This window comes from Montipora foliosa, chromosome 13, assembly GCF_036669935.1.
Source record: "Montipora foliosa isolate CH-2021 chromosome 13, ASM3666993v2, whole genome shotgun sequence".
Lineage (NCBI taxonomy): Eukaryota > Metazoa > Cnidaria > Anthozoa > Scleractinia > Acroporidae > Montipora > Montipora foliosa.
This window is the reverse complement of record NC_090881.1, coordinates 5,476,918-5,497,709: the sequence shown is the minus strand read 5'-3', so window position 1 is coordinate 5,497,709 and position 20,792 is coordinate 5,476,918. Positions and strand designations below refer to the sequence as shown.

The window sequence follows — 20,792 nt, the reverse complement described above, 5'->3', positions numbered from 1 at the left end:
CCCCAGCTTTACGCCGGTACCCATTTATACACCTGGGTGGAGAGAGGCACCGTGAGAGTAAAGTGTCTTGCCCAAGAACACAACACAATGTCCCCTGCCAGGCCCCGAACCCGGACCACTCGATCCGGAGTCGAGCGCACTAACCATGAGGCCACCACGCCTGTCACTGAACTGTCTTCTTGTAGCGTGCGTGATATGGCTTGCTGTCCAGTTAAAAAGCGATGAAACGTATTCAGAGATAGCTTTCGATGCCATTTGTGGGCATCCCTTCATTTAGACATTTTAACCTTAAAGTTTTTCGCTTAAGATATTTTTCCTTTGACCACTGTATGACTAATATCGTTGTCGATAAGAGTACAGACAGTGCTGAATCACTTTCGATTTGTTAAATTCCACTGGGAATACAAGCCCCAAAAAGGAAACTATTCATTATCCTGTGACATCAAGAAAGAGTGAAAATGTAGTGATGATTGTCGCAGTGATGCATTATTCTGCTAACAACATTTGGCGTAATTGAAAGAAAATCAGAAAACCTTTGGCCATAAAAGCTGCAAAGCTAAGAAACAGAACATGTTGAAATGATACCTTTCGTAGTTAAAAATGGTTCCATCTTTGTCTCCTGCATTCCAGCCAATAACTGGAAGACCTCTGTAGTTCGTGTAGTGTTTATAGTTGGAGCTAACAAAACAAAAATATGTCCCCAAAATGAAAATACGCCGGTAACCACGGATGTGCATTACTCCTTATTACAAAAATTTGGGAGACTAATTTTGTTTTGAACAAAATTAAATTGGCAGTTTATGTAACAGCTTTTAATGTCCGACATGTGTTTAACAAATACTCACGCACTGTTCATCAGCGCATCGATGCTCCCGTAGACTGCAAAAATCAATAACCATACAGAGCTTGCATTTAAGTTAACAAGAAATGTGGTACTCACACATCAGTTGGGGCAGACCACTGTATACCATGCTCGGGATAATTATACATGGCAAACGAGTAAACTCCATCAGTAATAATTACCGCCTGAAACGTGTTTTTCTTAGAAGAAGAAAAACAAGATAGACAAAAAGTAGTAAGATGTGCAGTCAAAGCAAAACGTTTACGTCTGCGATGCAAATATTAGTTGCTATCACATGCATTGCATTGGTCAGACCGTCTTTGACCTGGCAGCCCACACAGGCAATTCAAGCATTGAACCTTCTTTGATCCTTCTTTGATATAAACTACTGCGTCGTCGTTGTGACACAAATTGAATTCTTTTCATCTGCATGTAAATACGACAACGGAGTATATATTATACACATCTCACCAAACTGTCGGAAAACGTGCTATAATGCTGGGGGTGTAGCTTCTCCCACGTAACAACCAGTGCCCAAGTTGCTTCAAACTTCGTTGCCAGAGGCCTCGTGAGAAGCTTATTGACATCATTCGTTGCCTTACTTAGCGTTTCGTTTGAACCTGGCATGGAGTCAGAGTACACGTGATAAAACACTTTTGGAGGTCCATCAATAGAAGAACCACTGCAGTCTACGTTGCTCCAATATGGGGCCAACATTGCATCATATCTGAGCCAATATCTCTGCCCAAATTTGTATGGCCATCGGTTCATACGTTCTCTTTCAAACTGGATTGCTCCATTGCAGCAGATCTGCGGGATTATTACAGACAAAGGAATTCTCAGTATGTTTTGGGAAAATAGGAACTGATAAGTCTTGATCCAATCGTTCTGAAAATAGTTACCGATTATGCGTCCCGAGTATATACTTCAACCTGGCACACATAGATATTCTTAGTCCCAGGAATTGAAATTCCTTTTTTTCTTTCCTGACAGGAAATAATTCCGATTTTTTTTCCTTCTTCCTGAAAGGAATGCCATGCACTGTACTTTATGATGGATGCATAGCTGGTAGCCCTTTGTTTTGACGGATCTATCGCTGCTACCCAGTCAACGCTAATGTCACATTAAAGATCGATCACAGTTAATCATGATAGGGTATAAGGTGTTAAAGAGACGAGCTTCTTGAAGCAAAAGCCAAGGACTTAAATGTCTTTAAAGACGAAAAAATTGACAAGCTTCGGTTCGATATGTCTTTGGATAACTATTTCATGCCTAACTGAAAGTTATACACAGCCATTTAGAATACAATAAAGCGGTTGTACTTTGGTCGGATTGTATTATGCTCTATTTGCGTGCGTTACCATCGTGCATTCATTGATTGTATGGGCCTATGTTTTTGAATGACATGGTGTAAGGCAGTTATCTAATGCTATTTTGTGATATACCATGGAAATCACATTGCATACATACGAGCCTTAAGGCGAGAATAAATGGTCAGTCATGTGATGCGCTATCTGAAAACACTTCAACCGTTGCATAACTAGTACTAGTATTATACTTACGTAAAGTTTCGTGTGCCGTTTACCAAAAAATGCCATTCCCCCATCAGGAATAGCTATTTTCAAACACCTTCTCCGTACATTAATGATATGTGGGATAGAAGAATCCCCTGCGGCATCTCCATAGGGGTACATAAGGGAAATTGGATCTAGGTTTTAATATAGACAACACGTTAGTCGCTAATGTAATTGCTTTCAGTCTTTTCTACCAAATTTAAACGTATTTTGCTCTTAGTTTTGACCATTGAAATTATTACGTTATTCAGTTAAAAGTCTCTTGACGTGAGATAACATCCTTAAATATATCTCTTGAAAAAGGCATATCACCCATAGCGAACCATGGATATATCAAATTGGTACGAAATAACCGATTGTAATACAGAGGAACAACAAACCATAATCAAAACAAGTCAAGAAGGATAGTTCATGCAAATACTTGACAGTTCACTGAATTTATTCTGATATCTCGCTTGCGTGTAAATCCTTCCTGGCACAAGTTGATCTCAATCTATTCTGTTAGAAACATGATAAAACTAAGTTGTCCCTTAGATTGAAGTGCGTTCGTGGAAACAAAACTCTATTGAAACCAATAAAAACGAGAATTCAACCTAAATGTTTTCATCAATTTGCCATTTTATGAAAATGTTAAATACGTGAAAAGATATTGTCCTGTTTTAATCCAATTTGGACTATTTCCTGAGGTCTTGAGAAAGTACGGAATCCAAGATGGCTAATCCTGATCCCAGCGCAGGGTCACGAGCTTCGCGGGCTGAGGTGCACGATAACACACTTTGTACGCACTCATTCTGTCCGTCCATTCCGATGACAAAATTGGGGTCTGTACGGGTCGGCACATGATCCCAGGACCGCAAATTAACCCCAAACTGTAACGCAAATGATCCCAAATTATCCCGGAACGAAAATGATCTCCATTTTGGACCGCGACTGATCCCGAAAAAAATCGAGGAATGGCACGGAGGGTGGAATAGTATGGATAGAGAATTAACGTGAAGAGCGCTTTTTTTAAATTAAAATCACCTTAAATCATGGCTCACACAGGATTTTGCCTCCTTACAGTTTTCCAGAAAGACTGAATTTTCTTTATTACCACACTGTTATAAATTTGCCACGTTTAATTATCGGATACAATCATCAAAAACCAACTTGGACGCAATTCTAAACTTATTGTGACCAGGGGCCCGTTTCTTGAACACTGCGAGTGTTTGCCAGAGTTGTTCGAATATCCGGACTGTTTATTTTTTTTATTATTTTTTTTTTCGCGTTTCGTCGTTTTGCAATTACTGGTCACGCGTGACTCACACTCAAATACATTTGAATTTTTAAGACATGCATGCTCAATAAGAAATGTCCCTGAATCGAGGCCGCTGGCAGACCCGATTTTTCTAGGAAGATCGAAAGAGGATCTTCTCACATGGGCCCCTGGTCACACTCAGTTTAGAATTGCGTCCAAGTTGCGGCAAATTTATAACAGTGTGGTATAAAACAAAATTCAGTCTTTCTAGAAAACGATAATGAGATAGAAACCTGTGTGAGCCATGATTTAAAAGTGATTATTCCACCCTCTATACCATTACTCACTTCTCACTTTTTTTTCAGGATCATTTGCGGTCCAAAATGGGGATCATTTGCGTTCCGGGATCATTTGCGGTCCTGGTATCGATTAAAATAAACTTTGGGGATCATTTGCGGTCCCGTACAATCCCAAAAAGCGAAACCATATTTAATTCTTTATTCCTTAAGCTTTCATCTAACCTTGCGTCGGTGTGGTGGCTGGCATATTAGTAGTTTTAGCCGTTGTCGCTAAAATGTGAGATAAAATAAAATAAATGCAAACTAAAGGAGATATTTCAATACTGATATTAGTTGAATGCATGCATTAATAGATGGAGATTGTGGAAAAGTGTGGTAAAGGCCTTGTTCATTCCATTCTCTGGGCTTGGTGTTAATCCAAGAGACTGTGGCCGTGTTGAGCGAGTCAAAGTTCTGTAAGTCTGCTTTACGGAGATTCTCGTAAGGTGTAAGTTAGGAATCCGCTCGCTTATAGTAAATCAGTTTTTTTCTTGTTTCCAACACCCCTGGGTTCTGCGTGTCTACAAGCGGCTTCTCCACGATCGAATATCGTAGCAGAAGGCTACTGCATGAACAAAAAGTCTTAGTGAGTCTACGGACTTAACTGAAGAGAGTGAAATGTGAAGTGCTAGTTTTGTACCCCTTATGTGTGGGCCCATTTCCATCACATGGTTCATATGGGGTACAAATATGGCACTTCACATTACACTCTATTCAGTTAAGTCTGTTGAAATATAAGTGCTACACGGCCAACGATCGTCAAAACGTAACCTTTCCTTGTGTTAGCGAGTCTACAGTTGACTACAACAAAGGATATTTTACGTATTTTTTAAGTGTCTGCACCATTGTAGTTCATTTACCTACCATTTAAAGTTGTAAATGTAAGGTCTTGGCTTCCGAATGTTTCTTGGCTTGATGTGTAACCAACTACCATCACCTTGTAATCAGTAAGTGCTCGCAGTGAACGCAGTGTGACTTGTGCTAATACCGTCCTGATAAATTTCCATTCGTGATTGTCATTTAAAGGCTTATAAAACACAACAAACTCCACAATCCTGGTATTGGCAGGGGGTAGTAACGTTAATGTAACCTCTTGGCTTTTGAGGCTTCCATAAAGAACCTGAACACCTGATATAATAAAAATTAACATTTTTCATAAGAGTCCACTTACACTGTAACGTGCACATTTCTCAGCTTCCGCATTCAGGGGCACCCAACGAGCTGTATAAAGGCATTTTTAAGTACCCCGTGTTTAAGTCTGTTTAAAGTGATTTCTTTAACTAGAAGATTTTGATCTATTCGGATTCCTTAGGTCAAATTTTAATTGCTCGAAAAAAACGCTAGTTGAAATGAACTTTCCGCGAACTTTCTAGGGGACTATTTTCTTTCCGAAAATGCTAGATGACGTATTTGAGTGCCAAAAACTGCAAATACGGCCATTCCGAGAAAACCTCAGGGGCTATGATTTTCCCATTGGGAATCTTATCCAAGTGCAATTTTTTTATTCGACGCTAAAAGCCTTAAGCGAACTATGCCTCCACCGAACAGATATCTACCGAAATATGCCGTTGGTTGCCTATGCGCATTCTGTTTTCCTACCTTCTATTCAAAAGAAACTGATTTTTTTTTTTTCTTTCGCTCGGAAGTTGATTCAGAATTGTAGCAGAAAAAATGGAAACACAAGTCCTTCTTAACGTCTGCTGTGATCATCCTCACTAAAACACGATGACTTTCTCTAGTGAATACTTTTTCAAGGTTGGGAAATCTAGTACATCACTTTTGCGCAATTAAAATATCGCTCTTTTAATCAAATCAGCAGTGTTTTTTTTTTATAGAATTTAGATTGAGATTCCAATTCCTGAAGCGCAATTGATAGTTTCCTCCTCCACCGTTGTATCCGGAAAAAGGTTAATTTTTATGCGCTTTTCTGGAGATAGTTACTTACTAATATTTGGAGATGGATCTACAACAAAGTAGCTGGCGTTAAATCCTTCCTCTTCCAATCCGTTATTGGATTGAAAAAGGATTGCAGCAGGGTATCTTTCATTAGCTTCAGCAACAAAAGCAAACTGATTCCTATGTCCGCAAATTGGGCTGGAATAATTCTTGTTATTCAGATTTCTAAACTGAATATAATCATTCCTAAAATCCCTGCAAAAACCAAGCAAAGCAAAACAAAATCAAAGTGGCCATGAGCCAATAAACGTGGAAAGCCAGTCGGGGGTATATGGTTTTGATTCATCTGTTAGGAAACGTTACTGAAAGCTCCAAAACATAAATGTAAGCATGACACCTGTGTTACATTTTACGCTATTATGAAAAAAAAAAGAGCTGTGACGCGTAGTTAATGCGTTGTTCTCTCCAAGGAGACCGTTCTTAATGCGCGTGCGTGGCCCCAACAATGTTCGAAGAGCAATGCAAACGGATCCAACATTCTTGCGCTATGCTTCGGGGATCGCGCTATGTGCTATGCTTCGGGGATCGCGTAAAAGCAATGTTGGGAGTTGTTGGCTCAAAAGTTTGATCGGTTTCAAGCTTTTCGCAACAACTGCAAACAAAAAATGCAACATGGTATGCAAGCGGGTGCAAAATGTAGCACCCAACAATTGTACGGAGCTTTACATATTCAGAATATATGCCTAGCGTGATGCACTGAGTCGAAAGATCGAAGGAGCAAAGGAGCGAGAGAGTGACCTACAACTGAGACATGGCATAGCCATTTTCCGAGTTGGAAAAAAAATAATAAAAGAAAAAACAAAACTAAAGCAAGAAAAATTAGTTTCTTGTATTTTGAGCAAGATGGCGTTACTTTTTTTAAAGCCGGCTGGAAAAAGTCAGCTGCTAAAGCCGTAAAATACTTTACCAAGCGCGAAAAGGTACATAATAGCGTATTTTGTTGTCATATTAAATGGGGTATTTTGAGCAAACTTACGTGCACTTGTCTCTCCCTTGTATATCTTCTGTATGGAAAGTATCGAAGGCTACTGCTAGTCGGTACTGAGATAACTTAGGTTTCATAGTCCAGACGCAATGCAGGTTACTTGGATAGTTTTCTGGAAAACCTGGGCTTTTTATTGCTCCCATCTTCTTGTGAAGGACGCCTTTACAGCCTACAAGGGTTATTAGAAAAAAAGTAATTACCACAGTTCATAAATGGTGACGCTATGGGCAATTGTGGCAATTGTCTTTATCTCATAAATACAATGAGGTGAATCCTAACACTGACACTAATACTGACATTGACACTGACACCAGTGCCAAGGCTAAGGGCAATGCTAATAATAATAATAATAATAATAATAATAATAATAATAATAATAATGATAATGATAATGATAATGACAATAATAATAATAATAATAATAATAATAATAATAATAATAATAAGGTAAGGATAAGTGGTTTACTTCTGTCGAGTTAAATGAAATCAGGAGAAGAATGACTACAGTAGATGAAGAATTAGATGGACAGGACGCCCGGTGTACAAATACAAAACCTGAAAATGTCGATTAACTAAATGGAGTTGCCAATGTGCAGATTATAGATAATGATAAGAGGAATGATGAGGAGAAGCAAATGATACAGGACATATTGGAGATTCTGAGAGGCGGACAGGTGTGGTTTTAAGAGAGTTGACAGGAATGTGCTGACAGAATGGACGAAGAAGGTGAATAGAGTAGTGTCAGAGATACAAACTAGCAATATCACTGACACCAATAAAGCGATTAATGCTACTGCAAACTACATAGCAAGACAAGTTGGGATCAAAACGGGTGGTCGCGAGGGAAAAGGAAGCAAAGAGCCTCAGTAGAAAAGGAGAATCAAAGACTCTATTGCGGAGTTACGGAGGCATGTCAACATCCTCGAAAGATCTAAACAAGGGAAACGTAAAAGAAAGGAAATTATATACCAAGTTGGAGAGAAAGTATAACATCACACAGAAAGGAGAAAAGGTTGTAATTGAAGAACTTAAGAAAAGACTGCAGGCTAAATCTGCAAAGTTGAAAAGGTATGAACAAAGGATTCATCGATATCAAGTAAACAGATTGTTCCACCAGACCAAAAGAGAGTGCATCAACAAATGAATGGAACATCTAGCAACTTCAGTGAAGTTAGACCTGATGCTGAGGAAAGCCAACAGTTTTGGACAGACATTTGGGGTAAGGATGTTTTACACCATGAAAATGCAGAATGGTTAAAAGAGTTGATAGAAAAAAGAGAGTAGAAGCTAGACAGGAGGACATTGTAATGACAGCTGAACTGGTCAAGGTCAAAGAGGATCCCCAATTGAAAGCCACCTGGCCTTGATGGCGTCCAAGGCTACTGGATCAAGAAACTGACAGCACTACATGAACCAATGGCAGACCACATGAATGATTTGATCAACAAATAGGGTCGCCATACCTGTATGAATGACAACTGGAAGGACTGTGCTGTGTCAGAAAGACCAAGAAAGAGGTAGTGCTGTTGATGACTATCGACCCATATCCTGTTTACCACTTGCTTGGAAATTGATGACAGGGATCAGAGCTGATAGTACGTATGAATTCTTTGTAGAAAACGATTCTTTGCCTGTAGAACAGAAGGGGTGTAGGAGAAACAGTAAAGGCACAAAAGATCAGTTGTTGATTGATAAGATGGTCCTTGCAGATTGCAAAAGAAAGCGCAAGAACTTGGCTATGGCGTGGGTAGACTATAAGAAAGCATACGATTTGGTGCTTCACTCTTGGATTATTGAAAGCTTAAAAATGGCGCAGGTAGCGGGAAATAGAATAAGTTTCCTGTAGAAATCCATGGTAATCTGGAAGACCGAAGGAGAGTCACTTGGCTCAGTTGATATTAGGCGGGGTATCTTTCAAGGAGACAGTCTGTCTCCCCTTATCTTCGCTGTTTGCATGGTACCCTTGACCAAGATCCTGCAGGATGTCAAAGCTGGATATACCTTAGGAGACGTCAAAATAAATCATTTGTTCTTTATGGATGACTTGAAGGTCTACGGCAAGGATAAAGCAAGGATAAAGCGAGGACTAAAAGTCTTGTATCGACGGTACAATGTTTAAGCCAAGACATAGGAATGGAATTTGGGATTAAGAAATGTGGTGTTGCAGTGCTGAAGCGGGGAAAGTTGTGTAAGTGAGGGTATTTACTTGATAAATGGACTGACGATAAGGACGTTGATGACGAAGGTTATAAGTACCTGGGCATTCTAGAGTTGGACAAGTTTAAGGAAAGGGAAATAAAAGGCATATTCCGAACAGAGTACTTATGGCGGTTCAACCTTGTCATGAAATCTCTGCCCAATGGTAAGAACAAGATCAAAGCAGCAAACACTTGGGCTGTGTCACTCATGAGGTATGAAGCAAGAAAGATTAAATGGAATAAGGAGGAACTTCAGGAAATAGACAGGAAGTCTAGAAAAATCATGACAATAAATAAGGAGCTACACCCTATAAGTGATGTTACTAGAATATACGTATACCCAGAGAGAAGGGAGGAAGAGGCCTGATCAGTTTTGAGAGCGCTGCGTGAGGAGAGAAGAGAACAATTTGAGTTGGTATGTGAAAAATAGTGAAGAAGCCTTACTCAAGAAATTTGGAGATAGCAATGTAGTCAAGATCTCGGAGGCTGTGGACCCAAAGGAGAACAAAGTGAATGAAGTAAAGGAGACTGAGAATGAATGGAAGCAGAAAAGGATACATGGGATAGAACTTGGCAGTGGATTGCAAAGGGAGATTTGAAAGGATGTACTGAGGCCCTTATATGTAGCGCCCAGGAGCAAGCTTTGAGAACAAATTATACAAGATTTCACATCGATCACACAGCAGAATGAGCGGAAGTAAGGGAGAAACGGTGGCCCATGTGGTGAGTGAGTGCGGTAGGCTGGCGCAGACAGAATATAAAGAAAGGCACGATAACGTGGCACGGTATATCCATTGGCAACTTTGTGGGAAATGTGGATTGGAAAGAGCTAACAGCTGGTATGAACAGAAGCCGGAGGTGGAAAGTGAAAACTTCAAGATACTGTGGGATTTCACAGTCCAGTGTGAGGCAAGAAGACCAGACATTGTCTTTGTTGATAAGAAGGAGAGAGAGGTTGTCATAATTGATGTTGCTATCCCAGGTGATGATAAGGTGAAGGATAAGGAACTTGAGAAGGTAGAGAAATGCCAACTACTGAAAGATGAAATTGAAAAGGTCTGGCAAATGCGAAAAGTCATGGTAGTGCCTGTTGTCATTGGGGCCCTTGGAGCTGTGTCAGTCAACTTAAGGAGTACATGAGGCGAATCGGTGTGAAGGTGAGGTTGGAAGTTATCTAAAAAACAGCATTGTTAGGGACAGCAAAGATGATAAGGAAAGTACTATCCCTGTAAGGGCCGATTTACACGGTACGATTTTTGTGGCATGCGACAAGCTCACAACAGGCCTACGATATGACTTACGATTGTCGCAGCGTTTTAAAACATGTTTTAAAATGCAACGACATTTTTTCTGACCTACTCAACAATCGTAAATCATGTCGTGGACCTGTCGTAAGCCGTTGTCGTATGCGACAAAAGTCTTACCGTGTAAATCGGCCTTAAGAAGAAGGACAAGAGAGACCTGGGACCTGTGGTGACTTGTTGTAACCTGCTCCCAAGGACTATAAACACCAGGCTGAACATCCTGCCTGAGTCTACAAGGAATGAAAATAATAATAATAATAATAATAACAACAACAACAACAACAACAACAACAATAATAATAATAATAATAATAATAATAATAATAATAATAACATTTTAAAATGAGTTCTTCAGCTCTCAGGAACAGGAATCTCGAACTGAAGGTAATGTACACCCGCAATTGTTGTTATGTAAATAAATGTTTTTGCTGTGCAATGGGGAACTAATAAGAAGAAGTAAGGTATTAGCAAGTAATTAGCTATTGAAAGTCTTATGAAAAAATATTTGACACGTCTAGGGGAGCCTAATGTATTGGGTGATGGTTTCTTGTTATCCAAATCTGTTTGACCCTTGAGTACAGATTGTCTGCTAACACTTTTATCACCCCTCTTCATTTTTTTTATTTCGCAAAGTTCTTCCTACTCTATCCTATAACAGAATGTTTCGAGAGTCATAAAAGCAGTTAACCTTGTCTTAGCGTGAATATATGATTTCGTTTTTTTTTTTTTTTTTTTTTTTTTTAAATTATCTGAATGAGTTTTCCTTCTGCGACAAAGAGGTGCATGATGGTGCGTCACGTTATAACAGGGGCACCCAACGATAATCTTCGGTGATATGTGCTCAGGAGAGTCAAACTGTTCTAGAAATTTCGGTTCTACATTGCCAAGCAGCTACAGATTTCGCTACTGAAACATCACCTAACAGATTCGCAACCAGGGGAAAGTACTCCCTTAAGTTTTCGGAAGGAAATTTTTTCAACTTTTGGCACATAAGAGTTTCGGGTGAGCAAATAGTTTGCCGGGAAGTTCTTAAAAGGTAACGTTCAGCAAGCAGTTTCTGAGATGAAGGTATCATTCTCTAAAATTTGGGACACGTTAAGTTTCAGCAAAGATATCCGAACAGATCAAATTCTTCTAGGATTGATAGAACATCTCTTAAGACAGTCTCTATACATTACAAGGAGCCTAGAATGACCCTCAAAGGCTTTTTGCTTTATTTTCTCGTTATAATCCTAGGTACATTAGGTACCTGGTCGGATGAACTCAGCCTCGCTCATCTCCCCGACGCCAGCACGTGTAAACCCAGCGACTCTGATTTCGTAGATATCAAGATAACTCAGGCTGTCACTGATTATGGCTTGCAGGCTCAACGGTCCAATTGTAATCGTTGAATAATTTCCGTCGTCATAGACACTGCGATAAAAAACTTTGTATCCTTTTAAAACTCCGTTGACAGTACCATTTTGTATGTAGGACCAAGATACTGTTATGGCGTTTTCGTGCGCACTCAGGGTACTTACATTACCAGGTGATCTGCTTGGAACTGAAGCGAAAACAACAGCAACAACAAAGGTAGTGTGGTGGTACCATATTTTTGTAAAACCTTTCCACTAATGATTCGTTGCTGAGAAAGATTTTACGATTTATCTACCCTGTAATTTCCTTAGCTTTAAATGGCTTGCTAGTATGCACATGGGAGCAAGTAAAATTTGAGATTAATTTCACACATATTTTCAAAGTTTTCAAATTTTCGTTACTCGGGCAATTTGAAAATTGAAAATACAAATGTAATTATTTCTTAATTTACTGCTAAGGCGCGTGGAAGAGCCGTCAGCCGAGCGGAATATAAAACTACCTCGTAAGCTAAGCAAAAAAAACAAACAAACAAACAAATTTAACTACTTATTTACATCCAGTCGAGAGAAAAATACGAGTTTCATTTGTGAACAAAAGAAGGAAGGAATAAAGGAAATGTTAAGCCCCTACTTATTTAATTAACATGTGATGAAGAAGTTTCTACCATTAGAAGAATCTCATCTACTTAAAAACACGCATCCGTAAAAATAGCAAACGCTTTATCCAAAGAAAGGATATGTGGATAATATCTTCCAACTGCTTTGAGCTACTTGTTCCTCCAATAGTATTTTATTCTGGACTTTTTTCTGATGAGCTGCATGATGCTTTAGTAAATTGAAAGCCCTTAACGAATTGAATAATTCAGTTTATCATATGGTCCGCACGGGAAAATCCCCGTATGAGGGACGTACGCATTAGCGTGGGCAGGGCCGAAAAAAAACAGACAGGCCTACTAGGAACACGCACTGCTCCCTGCAATGCAATTTTAGGGCATTTCGTCGCTTTTAAATATCCAAATTATTTACAGCCAGAAAGGCAAATGCAAAATAACATATTAGATAAATTTTCAGTGTAACTTATTTAAACAAGCAACACATGCAATACATTTTAATTTCAACCATATTTACCTCCTTCTTCGGTTATGATGGTGCGTTTCTGACTTCCTTTCAGTCTCATCAACTTTCCGCCAACAGTCTGCATTGTCAAAGCCAAGACCTGAACACTGTATTCAGCAAATCCTCTTAGCTTTCGTACTTGTAAATTTCTCTGAGTATTGTTTGCCGCCAGTATAATTGGAGCAGCTTCATAAGAGATCGGTACACACATCACAGCATACATGTGTACAGAGTAAGCGCTGTCAGGAACGTAGGTGGCCCACGTGACGTCTATGATTGACGAATTAATGATAGTGATATTGGCGTTCCAGTCCTGGACTTGCGGGGCTAAATGAAGGAAATAAATATAATCACAAGTTGATCCAAAGATTCATCGATAATGTTGGTCTTAGAAATGTCTCTAGGGAGTGACAAGATTTGACAGAAAAGCTAAAAGATAAAAACATCAAATATGTCGGACGGGAAGTGTTTATCCTGACTATCCGGATTATGTGCCTACTTAACACCTTTTTTTTGTTTTTTTGAAATACTTTTGACTGAAAGGGAGAAAGAAGGTAAATGGAATTGCAGTACTCGATCAAAGTGTATTGAGGTGAGATGTACAATTCAAAAAGACATGTTTCGGCGGTTACTACTGCCCATCTTCAGTTGTGAAATACGTATAGCAATTGAGTAAATAGGTCCAAGAAAGTAATAATAATTAGTTTCAACTACTGTATCTTAATATATTGATTTAGCCAAGCCTAAAAGCCGAGTTCCCTGGCTATTTATTCGTACTGCCTGTAGGGTTAATAAAAATTAAAGGTTTCGAATGGTCCGCGTTTTGATGTTTCCGGTTGCTTCTTATTTAAATCATTTTCTTTGCTTTCCTCTATAGAAAAAATTCATTGCCTAACTAGTGAATTCCACGGTAAATTTTACGCTAAAAACCGATATCGCATGAATCACGAAGCGATGAGTGCGATATCGGTTTTTCGCGTGAAATTTACTTTGGAATTCACCAGTTTGGCAAGGAATTTTTCTTGAACCACATGGGTTATAAAAGAAAACAAGCACACCCTCAGCGAGCGAATGGAAAAGGAAAAAAAAGCCATTTCAGAGTCAACTGTCAATAGCCAGCGAATAGGAATCACGCTAAAATTAGAAACCACTTTATTCCACTTTATCTCTGAAAATGAGATCATTCACATTTTGATTTATTTCAGTGAAACACGCCATCTTGGCTTGGAACAAGCATCGGCAAAATTCGGCAATCCAACCAAGAAAGGACGAACTTCAAAAAAGATCCGATCCAACACTAAATTACCTCTAGGTGCTTTAAACAAACATCTGAAATCACAAGCTAGTGAAATTTCGCCCTAATTTTACGAGAACTCATTGCGATTACTGTTTATCAGAACACCAGTTGGGCAAACGGATTAAAAGTACATGTTCGCTCGCTTTTTAGAGCAAAACAAACAAACAAATCAACTTTTTCCAAAGGAGTACAGATAATTATTATTTAATTCCAGTTGACAATTTCATTCCTGAACAAAGGAAGTATCGATTAAACCACTTTTTAAAAATACGCATCTGTAAAAATAAGAAACGGAGCTGCGCTATTACACAACTCACGGTGAGAGTAGGAAATGCCGAGACATGCGTTATGTCAAGCTTAAGAGTATTGTGCCTTTTTCCTAAAATCCTTACCATTTGTAAGAGAATCATTGAGAATGACATAGCGAGCTTGGAATCCTTGCCAGGAACTCGTATAGCGAGTTGATCTGTAATCGATGCGTAATTTGTCTGCTAATATGGTAAATGTACTTTTCTCTCCGCAAAGAAGGTTCAGTCCGGCATCAGCCTGATCTCTGACAGACACGTAAAAGTTTCTAAGAAAAGAAACAAAAAACAGTCACCATCGAAAGTATGCTAAATTTGATAGCATGCAATTACTTTGTCATATTATTGACAAGTGGTGTAATTAAGGAAAGACTGTTAGTATTTCACTAAATCCTTCAACTACATAATTATTTTAAACAAAGGTAGTCAAATAGCTCTACCTCCTGTACAGTGATGACCATTGAGGTAACAAATGACGATCTATAGCGCTTAATTGCTTTGGTTTTTGTTATGTTTTCAAGTTGGTTTAATTTTGGTTAGTCATGACTGATGTGTCTCACTGACGAGCCTGTGGGTTCTTTTTAAGTGATTTATTGGTTTAATTTCGACCAGCCCTCAGTTCGCCGTATGGTTCTCTAATCGTTGGGTTGTCTCCTCCATACTTTGTGTGTGGAATATGATTTACGGAAGCCATAACAAACAAATACATTACGTACTCGCATCTGAAAGAAAGCGGGAGGCTGAAGCGTTCAAAGGTAAGAAGAACGCTTTTGTTTCCACCTACAGGGTGAAGCTCCCAAGTGCAGTCCGAATACTGGATGTTGTAAGGAAATCCGAGACTTTGAATGATACCTGAACCTTTGTGTATGGCTGCTCCGCATCCTAAGAAGAAAGGATACAAATTAGTTCTCAATGCACTTGACAGCGAAAAGAAAATGACAACTCTAATCTAAGTCAGTTTGTTTTCTAAACATTCAAAGTAACAGTTGACGAAAAGCAAGTAAGTGAAACGTAACTTTAGAATCTAGCGTGACACAGACGGATAGCATTGAGGAAGGTCTAACTTATTTCGTCCCAATGTAAACCATCTGAAAAAATATATATAGATATCTAACAGCGCCTGTTGTATGGGAAAAAAGAAAAAGTTGTGAGGTGAACTGTCGGTGCTGTTTAGAAAGCGATAATCGGGGAGAAAAGTTTTGATATATTTGACGAAAAAAAAAAGTATCCTTTTTTTTTCCGGCTCCCTCCCCCCTACCCCTTTTAAATGTTGAAACACGTTCCGTGGAAACTGTCCCGTGATTACAACATTAAAAAGGGGGACAGAGACGAAATACGAGAATAGGAGTTTGACAAACTTTTGCGCCTAACGAAAACGTTTTCCGGGGAGCGTCTCAACTAGTTCTGTGCCTGATTGCAGCTTCTTTGACCGAAGTTTATTTATTTTTTGTTCAGTATGAGTGACTGCATCAGCTATTGCATTGCCAGTGTACAGGAAAGGGCTCAATGTTAATTAATTAATTAAGTAAGTAAGTAAGTAAGTAAGTAATTAACTTTCCCTCACTTGTCAAACGTATTTGAATCTGATTATTAGAACAAATTTAAAATACAAATCGACGATGCAAATTTCCCTTTCGTAAACGGTCGTTGCCATTTCTCAGAACTTTCTCAGAACCATTTATACCGGTCGCCTACACACTTCACTTCAAAGAAAATTAAAAAAAAAAAAAACTAAGAAAAAATATTTAAAAAATTAAGACAAAAAAGGAAAAAAAAAAAATTATAAAAGAAAAACTGGAGGAAAAAAAGAGTCCGAAAATTTCAAGACTCGAAGTCGGGTTCTTAGCACTCACCCTAAACAGAACCCTAATCCGAACCCTAACTCATATGACCAGCGAGAAACGACTCCCAGTGTCCGCAACCTTTTGAGTTCTTAGACCTAATGAGTGTAATTCAGAGCTAAAAAATGGCATGGACCGTTTCAAATGGCAACGACCGTTCTGAAAAATGGCATCGACCGTTTCAAATGGCAACGACCGTTTACGAAAGGGAAATAAGCATCGACGATCACTTACATACACTTGAAGGCATATCAAAAATCAAATCCCCAATTTAAAAAAAATGTTAATTTAGAGTTTCTGGATGCCGTTAACAAGTAGTTTTTAGGTTTTTTCACTCTTGCTTCATAATGAGGTATATATCGTGTTTACATACCATGACTGACAGCTTGCCAACAAACACAGAATATACTTACTATGGATGGTTAATATGCGTAGACAACAGCTTAGTTCAAATTGTATTTAAAGATTGTGTACGTAGTTCGTACATTAACTCTACCATAAGAATGGGATAACCAAAAACTAAATATCAGTTCACAGACTTTTAATCAAAGCACGTAAAAAAAAAAAAAGCTCAATTTTTCCTTTATGGTATGCACTAAGATTTAAGAAAATTTTTGTAGTTCCATATAGAGACTTTGAATATTGTCTACATTTAGTATCATCATGACTTACTCGTTTTTACTGATCTTAGATTCTCATAGCCTCCTTCCCCTTTAGATGTAACTGCCTTAACCCATACAGAGTAATAAGTATCAGATCGAAGTCCAGATATCCTCATTTCGTCCTTGTCAGCGGCAACAGTTATACTTCTAATAACGCTAAAGCAACGTCGATTGTAGTAATAGTAGTGGTAGTGATAGCCAAGTGAGACATATATTTTGTATCCTCGTAATATACCACCGGTATAGCGCTGCAAAAGCCTTTCCCATTTGATCCAAATTGTATTGTAACTGATCGCTCGAGCATACCAGATGTAAGGGTTCCTTGTGGGCACTAAAACGAAATCATGTGCATGTGAGACTTAACTGATCATGACTGACTGACTTACGTATCATATATGAAAATCTATTAAAATCGAAAACCGATCTTATCGTAACTGGGTTCAATTCTTGGTTATGGATTCAGGAAAAAAAAAACATTTTTTTTTACGATACAAGAGACAACATTTAAGAATAGAAATAGAATTGCGCGACGTTTCGAAGACTCCATGTCTTCATTTTCCAGCTAATTAAATGACTAAATCGATTACCATCGTTTTAATTACTGTTTCGTATGGTACAAGAACCACACTCATCAGGCAATTTTAACGACTTAACTGTTGAAATTGGAAAGCTGGAAGTTAAATACGGAAATTTCAAGGGTTGCTATAGTAGATGCGTTACATTTAAGGAGCCGCTAGGTGACAAAACATGGTATAAGGGGATTAGATTTCCGTATTTTAAATTTACGTTACTCTTAAGTTCCGGAGTACATATCGGTTTCTGTGGGGGCATGAACTTGCTAATTCGTTTCTTCTGTTAAAGCTACACAGTTCTTTCTAGCAAACATTGACATTTCCGTATTAAACTGCCAGCTTTCCAATTTCAACAGTTCACTCGTTACAATTGCCTGATGAGTGTGGTACTTGTACCATACGAAACAGTTCTGAGCATTAAAACGGTAGTTACTCGTGAAGCCTAAACTTCTGTGAAGTCATAGTTATTGCTCCGCAATCGATTGAGTTGAGCGCACTACAAAATACGTTCTACTCAAAACGGGAGCTAATGTTTGTATTTTTGTCCTTTGGTCGAAACAAGAATGATGTTTGCTTATCTTACCTCCTTCTTCCGTTTGTACTCGAATCCATCCGGTGTTTATTCGCCTATTACTATCATCCAGGATGGCAATTACAATCAAGCTGTAGTTAGTAAAAGGTTGTAGTCCTACGATGTTTGCAGAGGTTTCATCTCCTGCCAACCAAAGCGTACTAAATGCTGCTATTGAGGAGTTTATTGGATTGCTGTTGTACAAGATTACATAATTTTGCACGGAAGAAACCCCTAGATGACTGCTCGGAGGTGGTGTCCAAGAAAGGTCAATAGATGACTCGCTACCGCTGAATTGCATTCCTGACCACAGGTGTTTCTCTTCGCCTGGGTAGAACAAAAAATAATTAGATTTGATAAATGGTAGAAAAAGGTCTCTTCTTTTCATTTAGCCCGTTTCTTTTCCACTTATTCGAAATGGTAATACGACTGAGTGGAGTCCATTCGGTCTGTAATTGTACAAGTGATAACAAAATCGGACTACCGCGAAACGGGAGTCCGATTTGTTTTATTACGACTATCGAGAGAAGAAGAAGAACCAAGTTATAAAAGGAAGGGGACTTTTGCGTTAAAAGACTAACAAAGGAAGTGTAAATTTATTTAATGTCGCTCTGAATTGTGATCCATTGATTTAAAGACTCTTTTTCTACCGAGATGCACCCCGCGCAGATACGGAGGTCTCGCATAATATGAAACCTCCATTTTTCCATAGGTGCGTTTTTCCTTTTTTAAATCATTCATTATCGTAGACACCCGCCGGGCTTTGTTCTTACTTAGTGGTTCTTATTTCTGCCACGATATCATAGTTTATTAGGGACGACAAATTTTGTCGATAAGTGCAATTCGCAAGCGTTTCAACGTGGGCTGGAAGACTGAGCAGTTGGACCGACAATCAATTCAAGAAAATGTCAAGACCTGATCCGCTAATCACAGTTTAATTATGGAAATTTTAGTTCGAGATCACTGAAAGCCCAAATCAATTCATTGAGATACCTCATACTTTTAATTAAAACTGAGTTTGCTGATGTCCTTTCGCAGTCAGCAGAGCGACATTTGTAATATCTTTAAAATTAATATTTGCATATTTACTTATTTTATTTTGCGACTTGTTTGGAATTCTAATTATTGTTTCATATAACCTTTTGAATGAGCTGTTTTTGCTTGGTTAGCAGTTAAAAGCATTCCTGAAAACATTCCCGGATTAAACGATACCCAAGTTGTTGTGGGACTGTTACCGGCAACGTTTGCAGCAGAGCCTCAGTGAACAAATTTGCCAGGAAGAGTATATTCAATGAATAGTGTTGTGTGTGTGTTTATTTTTTTGTTTTGGTTTTGTTTTGTTTTGTTTTGTTTTTTTTCAAATTTTCAAAGACAAGACAAACGAGTACTTTTACCAACAACGGAGATCAGTATCGAATGTACTTCATTAAAATTTGTTTTGTAATTATTTATTGCGACGCGAGCGGCGTAAGGTGACAAAATCAATCCGAAATACCCGATAACATGTTTTAAGTCCTAGAGCGGTGTTCAGAATGATGCATGCAGCATGCCAGAATGAAACTTTCCCCAAAGCGCATTCAGAGCCACCGTAAGTAACTGAAAATTAAGGTAGCTCTGAATCCGCTCCACAGAATTTTTTTTAAACTTTGTAGAGAATTTCATCTTGGCCTGCCACTTTAGTGTAATAAAAAGTTTGGGTCACCGTGTTCGTTTTTCAGATATAAGCAACTAAACCCAAATGTAGGGTGTTTTTGCAAGGTTTTTTCGTTGCCATGGTAACTTGTTATTTCACAAAATGAGTGCATCTTGTTCAGAAATAATTCATGTTTCACATGGTATCATAACATTTCTGTTACATGATAAAGTGTTGTAGTGTCAATCCTTCTAATAACAAGATCTCTTGAAATTATTGAAACTGGTTTAAGCTACTTTAAGTCAATGGCCGTTTTTGTATTAGAGATGCATTATCCGTCGAGGCAAATTATCCGTCTGTCATTTTATCCGACTATTGTAAAGAGGGACGAACTATATGAGACGCAAAATTCGTCTGGTTCAAACTTGGACAAACATTTGTTCTGCGTCTGTTTAGTTCGACTATGTAGTATAAAGACGGGCACTAGACGCGCGCATTATGCGACTAAACAAACTATCCGCTTTAGTAAGTGTTGAAAGACGCACTAAACAGACGCAGAACAAACGTTTGTCCACGTTTGTCACAGACGGATTTTGCGTCTCTAGTATAAAAAACGGCCATTGATTGATTGACTGGCTGACACAACTGACTACTGACTAGTACATTGATTGATCAAGTGATGGACCGACTAATTATGTGACGGACCGATTGATTGATTAACTGACGTTATGTTTCTTTCAGTTTTTTGGAGATATTAAAGAAAAAAAAAAGCCTGTGACTTACCTATAATGGTTGTGAGATTTTGAAAGTCTGTTTTGTAATGTACCAAGAAAGAATTGCGTTGGAGATCTTGTGAGTTGTACCGAAAAACATCTGCTGTGAAATTCAAGACGCTACCTTGAATAACCCATGTTTCGTTTTTTATTACTCCACAGACTTCCAGGGGGCCTTGCCTTTCCCTTCCATTACGCATCGAAGTAAAAATATGAACTCCTCCTCTAAAATGA

The 20,792-nt window shown here is 38.6% G+C and overlaps 1 protein-coding gene across 1 annotated transcript in view; it reads right to left on the bottom strand.

The window, feature by feature from the left end:
- LOC137982138 (uncharacterized) overlaps window positions 1-20,792 on the bottom strand; it is a 211,591-nt gene that overhangs the window by 34,542 nt on the left and 156,257 nt on the right. The window contains exons 33-47 of the mRNA XM_068829205.1: window positions 20,569-20,783; window positions 18,165-18,479; window positions 17,020-17,340; window positions 15,223-15,388; window positions 14,594-14,775; window positions 12,917-13,231; window positions 11,683-11,976; window positions 6,923-7,100; window positions 5,936-6,141; window positions 4,855-5,118; window positions 4,174-4,221; window positions 2,404-2,549; window positions 1,313-1,651; window positions 941-1,041; window positions 586-678 (exon numbers count right to left, since the gene is read on the bottom strand). Of these exons, the coding sequence (XP_068685306.1) occupies window positions 586-678; window positions 941-1,041; window positions 1,313-1,651; window positions 2,404-2,549; window positions 4,174-4,221; window positions 4,855-5,118; window positions 5,936-6,141; window positions 6,923-7,100; window positions 11,683-11,976; window positions 12,917-13,231; window positions 14,594-14,775; window positions 15,223-15,388; window positions 17,020-17,340; window positions 18,165-18,479; window positions 20,569-20,783 (3,183 nt within the window). The remainder of the gene's footprint in view (window positions 1-585; window positions 679-940; window positions 1,042-1,312; window positions 1,652-2,403; window positions 2,550-4,173; window positions 4,222-4,854; window positions 5,119-5,935; window positions 6,142-6,922; window positions 7,101-11,682; window positions 11,977-12,916; window positions 13,232-14,593; window positions 14,776-15,222; window positions 15,389-17,019; window positions 17,341-18,164; window positions 18,480-20,568; window positions 20,784-20,792) is intronic.